The 13,805-nt window shown below is 38.5% G+C and overlaps 1 protein-coding gene across 5 annotated transcripts in view; it reads left to right on the forward strand.

Annotated features, from left to right (window-relative positions):
- Positions 1–13,805, forward strand: part of LOC140237115 (DNA-binding protein RFX2-like) — a 39,939-nt gene that overhangs the window by 10,884 nt on the left and 15,250 nt on the right. For 2 of the 5 annotated variants that reach the window (XM_072317053.1, XM_072317054.1), the window contains 8 exons: positions 1,947–2,060; positions 2,698–2,872; positions 3,790–3,952; positions 8,603–8,909; positions 9,251–9,432; positions 10,150–10,269; positions 10,875–11,106; positions 11,952–12,043. In XM_072317053.1, coding sequence (XP_072173154.1) covers positions 2,704–2,872; positions 3,790–3,952; positions 8,603–8,909; positions 9,251–9,432; positions 10,150–10,269; positions 10,875–11,106; positions 11,952–12,043 — 1,265 coding nt within the window. In that variant the 5' untranslated portion in view covers positions 1,947–2,060; positions 2,698–2,703. The remainder of the gene's footprint in view (positions 1–1,946; positions 2,061–2,697; positions 2,873–3,789; positions 3,953–8,602; positions 8,910–9,250; positions 9,433–10,149; positions 10,270–10,874; positions 11,107–11,951; positions 12,044–13,805) is intronic. The other 3 variants (XM_072317056.1, XM_072317057.1, XM_072317055.1) reach the window with 3 other exon arrangements.

The following is a 13,805-nucleotide window of genomic DNA, read 5'->3' on the forward strand; positions in this document are numbered from 1 at the left end:
AGCAACCTACAGTGTATTCTCTCTGCATCTGCATTGTAATGACACTGATCCTCAGTCTGCTTCACTATCACAAAACACAGAGATGCCTGTTTTCAGGCAAAAACCTGAATTTAGGTCCTGGTAATATCAAATTTCAGGCTTCGTCAAATAAAGGGTTGCTTCATACATGTGACATACATATTTCAGATCCCCTCTTTCTTTCAAACTGGCATCCCTGTGTATAGCAACATTAATTTGATTTGTTAACTGAACATGGCCACTTTCACTCTGGATTAAAAAGGGACATCCACATTGTTTAGTAACTCATATAATTTCTATAATTCTATATTTTATTATTTATTTATTTATTTATTTTTTTTTTGTTGTTGTTGTGCAGATTGATGACTGTAAAGTCTGCATTAGCTTCTGTCAAATTAATTTAGCTCTTGCCTCTGCTTGTCATTCCTTTGCTCTGTCTGCCTGTTGACCAGGCACAGTAATCTCTGTGCCAGAGTAAATTCTTACTCTGTCTAAATTTGTACTCAGTGTTTGACCTACACTAGGCTGTCAGTGTCTGCAGTAGGCTGCCTGTGTGAGAGTCAATCTAACAATTTAGTGCATATGGTGCATGCTACATGTAGTTTGATTGATAAAAAGGCCCATGTTCATTGGATGTGAACATAGACTGCCTGTGTGAAGGTACAAATGTGTGGCATGTGTGAATTTGATGGCAGCATAAGACACTCTAGCAAGCTTTGGCCCCTAGCCGTGCCAAATGGCATGTAGTGAAAGGTCATAGTGATATTAAAGTCTATGAATATTGTACATCGTGCCCGTGTCTACCTACAAGTGTACATACACTGTAGAGACAGTCCCTACACTAAAATGAGTTTCCGTCATTATCAAGGTCAAATTTAGTGTTTTTTAATGCAGTGATATGTGCTGAACGTCTTCCAGGATATGTTGGATAATTATTTCTGTGAAAGCAGTCTTAAAAATCTCTGTTGATTGTGTGAAAGGATACTAGTAGGATTGCAGTAAACCCTGTCACACTTCATTTCTATTTCAGTGTTTACCAGGGGTCGCATTTAACTTTTTTTTCTTTTTTTTTAACTAGCCAGGCGGACTACTTAGAATCAATTTTGACACTGAAGCAATATTTTGGCTAGCCAGATGGACTAGTAACTTCATAATTTTACGATTTTTAGCTAGTCCGATGTGATTTTGGTTGGCCAATGGCCAGCGGACCATCGCCAATTTCGAACCCTGTTTACGTCTGTGAGATCTACATGTGTACCACTATGTGTTTCTCATGGATCACATTTCACGTGTATCACACATGTACACCATAGATCACCATGATCACACCTACTAATCAACGCATTTTAGCATCCACTTGGAATGTGTGTGCATTGTGTGTGATGTAATTGGAAGGTGGGCCTTTGATTAAAGCTTGATACAGGATAACCCTGTTTTTTTCCCCCTGTTGTTATTGCTGGATTTTGACGGACAAATTTGAGAATTACTGTTGGGCCCCAAATTTAACAACGGGCGAAAATATCGCCACCTATTCTTGATTGCATAAAGGGGCAGAGTGAATGGACGGTATGCATTACCAGTGCAATTACGATAGCCTCAGTGTCAAACATCATCTCATGAAACTGTCTGTGACCTCATTCACAAAAAAAAAAAAAAAAAATCTGTTTGTGAAAATAACAGCTTTTACAGTTTACTGTATCAGAATTGCAAAGACCCATCTATACTGTATGTGTACTTCCTCCATTTTCTTTCACTTTTTATTTTATTTTTTCGCTTTAATGTTCCCTGTTTTTATATTGTGGGAATGGCAGTGAGATTTCTTGTAGTTGTAGAATTGTTTGTTGTATGACATAATTCAGTGCCTAACTTTCAGTCTTCCATGCTATTCATGATCAACTCTTTTCTATCCTGTTTATCCTTCTTCAAAGTGTATAATGGCCACACAAGCTTCATGAATGATATCCATCCATAGTCAAGCTCCTTTTACTCTGAGCCACCTCACACTGTAATTTCTTCTGTCGGGTGAAGCTCAACTAACAAAGGTACGTTTTGTTGGCTTGCACCTAGTCCACGCTGAATCATTAGCTTCTAAAGGCATCTAGTTGTACAAGATTCCTCCTCTTGTCTGTTCACCTTCTGCCATTTTTTTCCCTGCATCTTTCCTCATCAGCCTTACTGTGCATTGTTATGCATTGTTACCATTCAACATAATTCATTCAAGGTGTTTTTACCTTGTAGATCACATCGCTTTGCTGCAGACTCCAGCCAGAATTTGTGTATGGAGGTCATTAACATTCCCACCCATCACTCTTGGATCACTCATTTTCTAAATCACATTTCATGCTTTACATTTACATGTAGTTCTAACAGTTAAGTCTTGATATCTCCTCATCATTGCTTCTATATATTTGCAATGTGGACTGCTTACAATGCACACGTGCTGACTTCAAAGCTGAATGCTGTTCTTTGCCACTTTCAATATACATACTTTTCCCTTCCTTTAAGCTGTTGATGGCATTTCAAAGTTTTCATTTTGTCAGTCTGAGATTCTTGCACACAGATTCTCCACATGCCCATATCATGAATGTGACAGAGTTTAACGATGTGTGTTTAGCTGTATACATCGTAGGAAGTATCTGAAATGAATAACAGTTTTTTTATCCCGTTTTCTCATTGCAGTGTATTATGGCAACACAGAGCTTTGTGAATGACATGCAGACTATATCCAGTCAGGCGCAACAGCAACAGACCTCGCAGACGACAATCATTGCAACACAGCCCGTCACCGCCCACTCCATCCAGCCCGCTTCACACACCATTCAGTCGGGAGGCCAGCAGTTTCTGCAAGTAGCAAGTTAGTCACTTCTTATGTGTCATTTGCTACACACTGCAAGTGTGCCTGTAACAGTATGCTGTGGATGCAGCATTGGTTTAATCAGGATAGACAGTAATGAAAGTGAAATACTAAAACATGCCTTGTAATTCTAAGAGTGTTTGAATTTAAAGAAGTTGATTAGCACTACTTGCCCATAACTAGTGTGCTAATTTATGGGCTGATTAATACAATATGTTTTGTTCTCGACCACAGAATTCTTAATCAATGAAGCAGGCATTGTGAAACTACTAGTACTTATGAAATGCAGGTCAAATCCATCGGTTTTAAGATTATGAAACAAAGGAATCAGCTAACATTCTTCTCAGTCAAAAAAAAAAGAAAAAAAAAAAGGCAATGTTGTTATGACTGCCTCATCTGCTTACTACAGAGTGTCATTTGGTTGAGCCAGTGGATATTGATACTTGAAACTTATCTCATACATCAATTCAACGGTTTGAAATGTCACACTGCCAGTACTTGTGCTTGGTATACCTCTTTATGTGCTTTTTACTAAAAATGTTCAAAAATTGTGTCTTCTGTATAAATGCTTGTGTGACTCTGAAAAATAAAATTTTAATGTTGTAAATGTTTCCTGTCAAAAGACATTAAGCAAACACATGGAAACATTTGTCGACCATGTGAAATACAGACATTTCACAGACAAAAGGAATTAGAGCAACAATTTCCACAGCAAATTCCAGAATATTACTGATTTCTTTCTATCGTTAATCTGATTCTTGGGAGTAAGTTCTGTAGAGATCAGGAACCAATATCTCTGTAGAAGAATTACCGCAGTGCTACCTTTAAACTCCAAACAGTTATACACACACACATGTTCTCTAGTAATTGCCTCTTCCATATCATCCTTTTGCCTCCCATCCCTTTTTGACTGGCAGAGGTGATGGACACGCCCAGTTCCGGTACCACGGTGACCCTGCAGACCACCCCTGCAGGCCAGCTGCAGCGGGCTGCTCAGCCCACCATTTATCAAGGCCAAGTGCAGTACGTACAGGGACCAGACCATCGACACTCAAGTCCCATCTATGCTAACGGCGCTATGTGAGCTCATTCAGAAAGATCAATTATAGTCGTGTGATGAATCTTGTCTGCACTGGTTTTTCCATTTACTTTTTTTTTTCTTTCTGACATTTTCTGTTTTTATTCTTTTAACTGTTTCTACTTGAGCAATGCTTAGAATGATATGTGTGAATCTGACACTCTTGTTTTCATTTCTGACAAGTTTGTTTTTATCTATCTTTTGCCTTGCAATGCAGTGCACTTATAATTTTGACTTTCCTGGAGCCAAACTTTTCTGTTTGTCATTACTCACATGACTGTCAAGGTTGAATCTTGAAATGAGCTCATAAAGTGATTTTCTCAAAGTTAACCCCCTCCCCACCATCTCTGTAAAGTTACAACCCTCAGACATGAGCAGTGTGAACACCATTTTGTATTTGAGCACAGCACCACTTTGATTAAAGCCGATGCTATATCTCCTTTTGGATACAAACTATTTTTATTTAAGCCGTTACAGAAAAGTGATCATTGGCTTCAAATTGTAGTCAATTAACCTGTTGAGGACGAGTCCCGAGTATATTCGGGCAGGGGTCTATGGGAAATGCGTGTGGCAAAATCAGTCTGTCCTCAACGGGTTAAATTGAGTCAAAATGAGGAATTTGTACAGACTGAAAGAGACTTGAAAAAAACAGTTTGCATAGCAAAAATAGCAGTTAATACACAAAATATAAACCAGATAGTATACTCTTCCCTGAAGCTGTGTGCTTCCTTCTAATGGTGTCCACTTAGCTCATGTACCAGGGTGCTGTACTTAGTAGACATACTGATTTTGCTCTGATGTAAAAAGGTATAACATTTTTTTTTTTGGTAATTTTGCCATATCTTCCCAGCTAATGCTGGTTTCCATCCAAATCACATACAGCTCCCATTCACTCAAATAAATAAGAAAAAGAAAAAGCCAAATTTTCATGTATTGTATTCATTGATTTCACCTCTAAATTTATTTTATGTCTGAATAACGTACAAGTTTAAACTTTTCGTGGGAATCAGGGAAGTTTAACATAGGAAGCGTAACTCACTGAAGATAACATTGATCAAGAGCTATTCCACGTGCCAGGACACACATGCATGTGTTGTTATTGTACATTAACCCGCATGATTCTGTCTTGTATTAGTGGAATGTATGTTTTGCATATCAGCGCAGTTCAGTGTTTGGAAATTAAACTCTCTATCTGTCGCATGACTATTGTCACAACTTCCTCTTCGCATGACAACACAAACATTGTTACTTTACACCCATACTGAGATAGAATTTACGTAATGACTTAATTCACTGTGCAATGAGTGCATTGAAACACTTGTCTCATCTCTTTATTCACTATCTTTGGGCCAACACGTATGAGGACAAATGGCAAAGTGTCCCTATCAAAGAAGATCTTGTGGCTTACTGGTCTCCCCTTCATAAAAGTTTGTACACCTCACATTAGAAGTACATCTTAGTGGAAGAAAGAAGTATGTCAGGCTCATACTTGAATTGTGGACAAGCAACAACCAGTGACATTGACCAAATTATGCTCAACAAGGGCAGTAACATACGCAGCAATTGAAATTGAAATTACCTGCAAAAATTGATAATACATATTGCATAAATGGTGGGTTTCACTCAGTTTCTCAGTTTCGTTCAAAAGATAAGCCAGCAAGTGTTCCCTAGATGAGTCAGCAAGTGTTATCTGTGATGTTTACGAAGTTGTGGATTGCATACTACAAAAGAAAATACCCTTCAGCTTTGGGAAGAGCGGATGAAAGCAGCAAAATATTTAACTAGGCATTTAATCAGTGAAACTTTTGTCAAAGGTGATGAATCATAACCAAAGTCTGAGTGCTTGAATTTTTGGCAAAGAGTCAAAATGTGCAGCCTTGCAAAGGAAGCTCAACGTAAATTGATAAGTCATCACTGTATTGGATTTTGAAGCTCTCCTTCCATATTTTGATGTGTTCATCAGGGATAATATATTCCTGCTCGTACCCCGGCATAGAAACTATTTTCTTCTCTCATATACCATATGCACATTCATGCAAAGTGAAGAGCTGAAATGAATACTGATTTAATGTTCAAGATGTCATATTAAGAGTCCAGTTTTTCAGAGTGCTGCATTCCACATGTGAAAATGTTGTTAATCATGACACATTTGCTGCAAACATTTGCTGAGTGACTTCTTAGGTTCAGCTGTATGAACTGACAATATTCTCTCTCCCCTGCTGTTCACATTCCATGTACATGATCATCTGATCACTATGCCACGGCGCAACAGCCTGTGAGCCTCATCTGCATTGTGGAATGACACTAAGTAGATTTCATGTGTCATCATTAATACATGTGTTTGCATACTTAGCTTGTGATAGCAATGAGACTAGTACTAACACCTAATAAAATCCATGCAGCATTTTACAAAGGCACCCAGGCATAATTTGAAGTTAATCCACACAAGAAATTATGGCATGATTGTAATGCCCTATAAAAGGGACTCCCTGATTCAAGTACATGTAAATAATACATTCTTTTTTTTCTGTCTTTTCTTTTGGTCTGCAAATTGTTCTTTGATGATAACGATAGCCACATTATCTGTAACTTTCATGGAGCTTCTTTGATATCCATTGTGGTGTGATCTCTTTTATTTTTTGTGATGATAAGAGAACCCAAAAATGACAAGCTGTATGATAAAACAACATAGAAATAACACTTGGTCAATTCCATTGTGACTTATGGGACAAAGTGACAATTTTCGGCAATTTCAAACCAGTATTTTGAGAAAATAGTTGTATCAAATGCATTTTTCTCAGTTCATGGTTAGATCCATCATATCACAGTTTATGAAAACACCATACTTAGTTTGAAAAGTATCATTGCATTACGTACAGCAATGAAAAATTGCTGTCGTGACTTATGGGACATCTGAGGACCACCGTTTTTCACATGGGAAAGTAAGTTCTGAAATATTCTTACACACAGAGTCTCTGGAAAGATATTTTCTTTCCTGAATGTAGCAAAGGGTTGGTACTTACCCTGAGCCAAGTGGTATGAATATCTACTCATTGGTACAGTAGCAGGATAGGGAAAACCAGTGTGACTGATGGGACACAAAAACGTGACTTATGGGACGCTATCAACTACCACATTTTGAGATTGAGAGAATAATGTTTACTGATGCTGGAACAAGTTCTAGAACATCATAAAACCAATCTATGACCAAAGAACATTCAGAAAATAAGCCATCTGAGAATTACACAAGCTGTATTATGGTCATAATAGTGTATCAGAAATGATACATAAATTCTGCAAAAAATTGGCAATTTTCATGAAAAATGAAGGTTTTTCGGACATAACTCCACTCCACGTTCACCGATGTTCACAAATGAGGTATCAAAATATCCGTTGTGATAGGCTGCTTTGAGTAAACAATACCAGATCATCTAATTAAGCTTCATTAATCATCTATACTCAATAGTTTGATTTTCATAAAATGCAACCTTTCTGTGGAATTGACCACTTGCAAAATAGAGCACTGAGGTTGTTAAATGAATGTTGCATACAGAATTACTGTAGTAATTTGCTTTTTGGAAACATGTCATCTGCAATATGAACTGACATGCATGCTAAGTTTAACTTTAGTGATAATACTACCCCCCTCCCACATACACACACACACACACACACACACTTCTTGGAATGGAAAATGTATTGCGTACATATAAAGCACTTTTTTTCTTTTTGGAATGGAATATGTATTGCATACATAAAAGGCTTGCTTTCTAGTTGCTTGTACAATGTTTTTACCATTTTTGCAGAAATATGATCTCATGTAACCATCAAATTTAAAAGATATGAAATTGGATGGAAATCATTTATCATTACTTTGATTTTTAGAGTAAGTCTCCCTCAGTTTCATTAGATTTTGTGATGTTGTCCTCTTCAGCAATACTGCATGGAAGAGACTTGTTTTTGGTCCTCATGTTACATGTACTTCTTTACAGTCTGTTTGCAGTATGCTATGTATAAACTTGGCCTTGGATGAAAGACAAGACAATATGGCCTGCCATAAATGCTGTATGAATATACTGTAGATATACTATGTGTGTGCGTCCTGGCAGAGTTGCTTCCCTATCAAGTATTTATTATTTCCCTGTATATTATTCCCCTAGCTCATATCATTAGCCAGAATGAGTGTGGCAATTTGTTTGTTAGCTTAGAAGTTTGTTTGAGAATATGATACTGTATGCTGTAGATAAATCGCATGGGTGGAGTCCCCAGTAGTTAATCCAAGACTGTTTGTACCCGGTATCCTTCGGAAGAGTGCAGAGAATACTTGAAGGAATATATTGTACCCATTAGATCTTGCCAAACTAACATGACTAATCCTGTGTGTCTTTCCTCCAAACATTTATACCTTCCTTCCTACGCTGCGTTCCCATCGCTTCATCCTCACCTTGCTGTTTTGTATCCTCTTGTGTGCTGTCATCTCATCACCACGTGGGGGCGCTGTCTCTATTTAAACAAAATCCGTGTGTGGTGTGCTGTGTCAAATCACCATACAACAACTACTCAACCACCACTACCATCCGAAATCTTTAAAAAATACCACCTACTACCAAAAAAAAAAAAAAAAAAAAAATCAACAACGATTGATGAAACAGGACCAACCCCTATCCTTACAGTGAAGGAACGACGATGTACACGCAAGCGACACCGGTTGCGAGCTACTTTGCATCGGGGCAGGGCACTGGCTCCTCGACAGCCAACCTTCAAACGCTGGGCACACAGAACACCATCACCGGAGTGATGGGCGGTTCCATTGTTCCTGGAGGGGTCCTTGGGGGATCAGTGCTTCAGGGGGCGTCGCAGCTGATTGCCCAGCCAGGGAGAACATACCTAGTGCAGGGCCACAGCATAGATGGTGATGGACACCCCATTACACACACCACCAGGGCGTCACCAGCAACAGTGAGTTTTGAACTTGACAAGGAACACAATTTCTAAAAGTTTTATTTCCAAAAATAAAAACATCAGAACATAACGTCAGCACTCTGCAGATACAGTATCTCCATACATGTGAAACTGTTGAGTATAAAATGTTTAGTGTTCCATCATGTGCTTGTATGAGTTAGCAGAGAAAGTATAATTCATCATTAGACTGCAGGGTAAAGATGGTGATTTTGGTTGACCATGATAGGAGTGTGTGAGACTTTCCTTCGATAGTCCTTCCTAGTTTGTAGAACTGTTGGATGTTGGCTGAACAATGTATGCTAGCCATTGTCTGTATCCCTGTATCACTGGTTCAACAGGTACAGTGGTTGCTGGATAACTACGAGACTGCAGAGGGGGTGAGTCTGCCACGCAGCACACTCTACAATCACTACCTTAGGCATTGTCAGGAGCACAAGCTTGACCCCGTCAATGCTGCCTCTTTCGGCAAGCTCATCAGATCCGTCTTCCTAGGGCTCCGGACAAGGAGATTGGGCACAAGGTACGTGTTCTATTTCAACCAGTTTTGTCTCTTCTTTGTGGTATGTGGAAATGAGAACTTTGTGTGTGATTTACCTGTAAAATAGTGATAATCTGTCTCATTTTTAAAGTTGAGAGCATTTGTTGGGTTTTCGTTATTGTCCCATGCAGTTAGAGAAGTAAATCATGGAATTCTTCATGAAGGTGATTGCCCTAGTTTCAAGCTTTCTGTAAGCCATGCTTTAATTTTATCCATAAAAATTGATTTCTCAGATGGAATGCACATAATCATATCCATGCATATTTGAAGTGTCTGACAGTCACTCCAGTGAAAATGTTAGGGTACTCCTTGCTTTTGTGTTATATATGTGATGGCCATATGCTGCTATGGCAGCTTTATTGAATAGATTATCATGTGGCACCATTGTGGACCATGTTCTGATAAAGTCTGGGAAGTGTGCCCCATACAGTAGAGTTATTAGGGAGCTTTAGATTTTGACGCGCGGACGTTTGAGACGACGAGTGCTCTGGACGTTCTCCTCTCCCCTGCGTCGTGTAGAAAAGTAGCTTTAGATTACGCTGGGACGCAACGTATAAAAAATAAAATCGCGCCCCCATATGATCGGTGCATGAAGTAAATTATATGCTTCTACTTATAGACAGATGACCCTGATCATTTGAATGCTCATGCATTGGAAGCATGTGTAATAGTGCAACATTTACATCTGATTATCTGCAGAGGGAACTCCAAGTACCATTACTATGGGATTCGTATCAAGAGCACATCCTCCCTGAATCAGTTCCAAGATGATGGTGGACATGCAGCCATGAGACAACAGCCCGTCAACTCGGCAAAGAGGTGATGATTGCTTGCCTGCAACCTCGCAATATGGAGAAATTTATCATGAAATACGAACAAGCCCTATTGCCCATGCATGCACAAGGTGTCAGTTTGTAACCAAGTATCAGAACAGAAATTTGTATGCTATAATGGTTTCTGTTTGTGAGCAAGAAGTAAATGCTTCAGAGTTTTAGACTTGGCAAGAAAGGAAATTTTCATTGAAAGAAGTTGTGTCTTGAACGAAACAGCAAATTGATCTTTTCTCCATATTGTTCTGTATATTTGCCAAATTTAAAAATGATATGGACTTAGGAGTTCACATATTATTCAGGTTTTTTTTTAACCCCTGTATTGATATATTTTGTGGTTAAATGTATTTTTTGTACTCATAAATGGATCAAGTAAGCAGATATCAGCTCCTGGCAAGTCAGCAAATCTTGTGAATGGAATATTTCCCAGCATGTGCATTTCATGTGATTGATGATGAAGAAGATTCACTGTAATCAAACAAAAGCAGGAAAATGTTGAGTTTCAATGTATATTTACATTGTATATGTTGTGAAAGGAGACACATTTGCTATCTGTACATGAATGAAAGTATGTGGGACTACTAACTCCTCCAGATTCAAGCCATCCCCCATGGGTGCCAAGCCAGAAGATGGTGCCAACGCAGGGGCGGGTAATGCAGGTGACCACCCCCAGACCCAGACACAGCAACACCAACAGTTCCTTGGAGATGCCACCACAGTGCTGCCGGAATTCAAGGAACTCATCGTGGCCACTGACACGCTGCCCGAGGGCATCGAACCAGACGATATTGACATCTTTCAGTCATTATATCGGGAACATTGTGAGGTAGGTGGAGGATACAGTATGATAGATACAGTGCACTCCTGTTATAATGAACACGGTTATAACAAAATTCCGGTTACAATGAAGTAAAAATTTAGGCCGCAACATTAACCGCTCTATGTATTTCCATTGTTTATTTTTTCGGTTATAATGAAATTTTGATATAACGACAGAAAACTGCTGGTCCTGAGGACTTCATTATAACAGTAGTCCACTGTATAAACAACATTTGCACAGAGTTGTGCTTATGCATCATAGTATTCATCATAGAGATAGATACAGCAGTCATGGAGTAACAATAGCACTTGTTTGAATAAATTTGAGCCGCACAGAGGGGTATTATGATATCCCAGGCTTAATAACCACAATCTTTCAGGGTACATTGGTAGCAAGATTGTCTTACAAGGTTTGTGTACAGTTACTTAATAAAATAAAAAATGAAATGAACATTGAATGAAAATTGGAAAAATGAAAATAAAAAATAAATGAAAATTGAACTTTTTCACAAAGCTGCGATATCAGACACAATCACTTAATGCAAATGAGACGAGGGAATGATGTCACCCCCTCATAAAACTCCCGCTCACTAGTCACAGGTCTTTGGAGAGATTTTAGGCACAGCTGTCGACCTATCTTTCTTCCTGTGCTATGGCATACTTGTGATAATACTCAGCAGCTTCAATCTCTGCTAAGTTTGTGAACTTTGTACAACAAGGTGCGTGGATGTAGTCAGCCATGTGCTTTTCAGCTGACATTGTAATAGCTAAGTGAAGAGACTACCTACAGTACACGCAGACTATCGTACACTCGGTGGTATATTTTTGTCTCTGCCCTGTCATTTCTAACAGTCGATACTGGATGTGGTGGTGAATCTGCAGTTTCCACTGATCGAGCAACTCTGGCAGACATTTTGGAGATGTCCTCCGCCGGACACACCACTGTAAGTCTTGTGAAAGGAGTTTATGATGTCACCACTTGATATTCCCAAAAAAGGACTGTTTGTTTTCTCCCTGGGTAGCTTGACCAAAGTTCTAGGAACTATTCAGCTGAAGAGGAAGGCAACCTTTCAGAGCAAATTGACTGTTGTGTGCTTTATGGTCTAGTTATCTCACCAAGTGTTTCGGTGCTGTACTATTGTGTTCTCATTTTGCGAAATAAAATATGGTTTAGTTGCAGTTTGGATATTGTGAAGACAATGTATAAAGATATTTTGACAATTAAATTTGATAAAGATCAATGCAGAACAGTTACAAAGAAAACAAGATACCCTACTCTTGAAGTATTAACTTGTGATAAAATAGAGCTCCACCTCACTAATCTGGTGTGGTAAATGAGATGACAAGATTATGATGTCTACTTGTACAACCATATGGCCATATGAGAGCTGAATGTGAAGTACTTCATACATTAATAGAGTGCTGTGAAATGACATAATGTAACCAAGATGGAGTACTTTTTCATGAATATTGTTACTTCATATTCTCACATAATATTTTAAAACCTTTTGCAATGTCTCTGAAGAGAAGATGACTACACATTTAGCATAAGTTCTATGTTCCAAAGTTCTGAGTGCTACAGACTGTGAAAGTCTGACATAATCATTTCTGTGGCAGAAGTTGATTTCCTCATTGCCTTAGAAACATACTCTCATAGCTAGAGCTTGCCCAAAGGGAAATTTACGTCCACGTTCAAGCTTACTTTAATGATGGAGGGTAAAGTGAAATACAGAGGATAGTGATATGAGACAAAAAATTAGGAATTGACACAAAGCAGAAACATTAGCCTACATATCAGGAGTCTCACTCTGTGAGGATGTGTTTTCATGCACTTCAATGGTGTTTGCTGAAATTGGGTTGTGCATTAGTGTGTCATCTGTAACAGTCGCAGTCTCCACTCATTGTGTAATGTGGGGCCTCTTGCATAAAAGCTGCAATCAAATGTGACCGTGCACCTCAAAACGAACATAAAGTCGCACACACTGATTTTGCGTGAGGACTGAAAATAAGTGAAATGGGTCAACCTAGCTGAACTTGACTTTTTCATATTTTCTGAAAGAGCGGGTCTTCTTTTACATTATGCTAAAATTTGGTATCATAAAACGGGCAGGAAAGTGTGTTTTTTTAGCAGTTTATCTTGAACATTTTTGGTAGAATAGTGTGATTAGGTGTGTCTTTAGAATCCTTTTTTCATTTCTGAAAAACCTTGTCCACACTCTTCACTTTCAACTCTAATAACTTTTGAAAGGATAGTGCTACTGCTTTGAATGTTGGCATTAATTATGGACAGAATGTGTTAATGAGGCATGCTTAATTTCAGTTTAATCTAATAATCCCTTCATTGTTACTCTGGTGGTTTACTTCCTGTTTTTTGTCTCATTCATCGCACAGCCAGCACGGTTTGGTAAAGATTAAGCGCTTGAATAGACACTGTACTTCAGAGCCTCTTTTCTCAGTTCACACTTTTCCTGAGTTTGTGCTTTCTTTCCAATATTTAGATAGGTTAGGGGAGTCCATTTGATTTGAGTTATACATCATTTTAAAGCTTAAAGTCTGCTCTTTCAGAATATGGTCTTAACTAAAAATTTATGTCTGGGGACTTTTTGTTTGTTTTGAGGTGCAGGGTCACAAATGTAAGTCAGAAAATCAAACATAAGTCAGATATCAACCAATCAGAATTGAGTATTTAGAGACTTGCATATAATT

The sequence above is a fragment of the Diadema setosum genome, chromosome 13 (genome assembly GCF_964275005.1).
Source record: "Diadema setosum chromosome 13, eeDiaSeto1, whole genome shotgun sequence".
Lineage (NCBI taxonomy): Eukaryota > Metazoa > Echinodermata > Echinoidea > Diadematoida > Diadematidae > Diadema > Diadema setosum.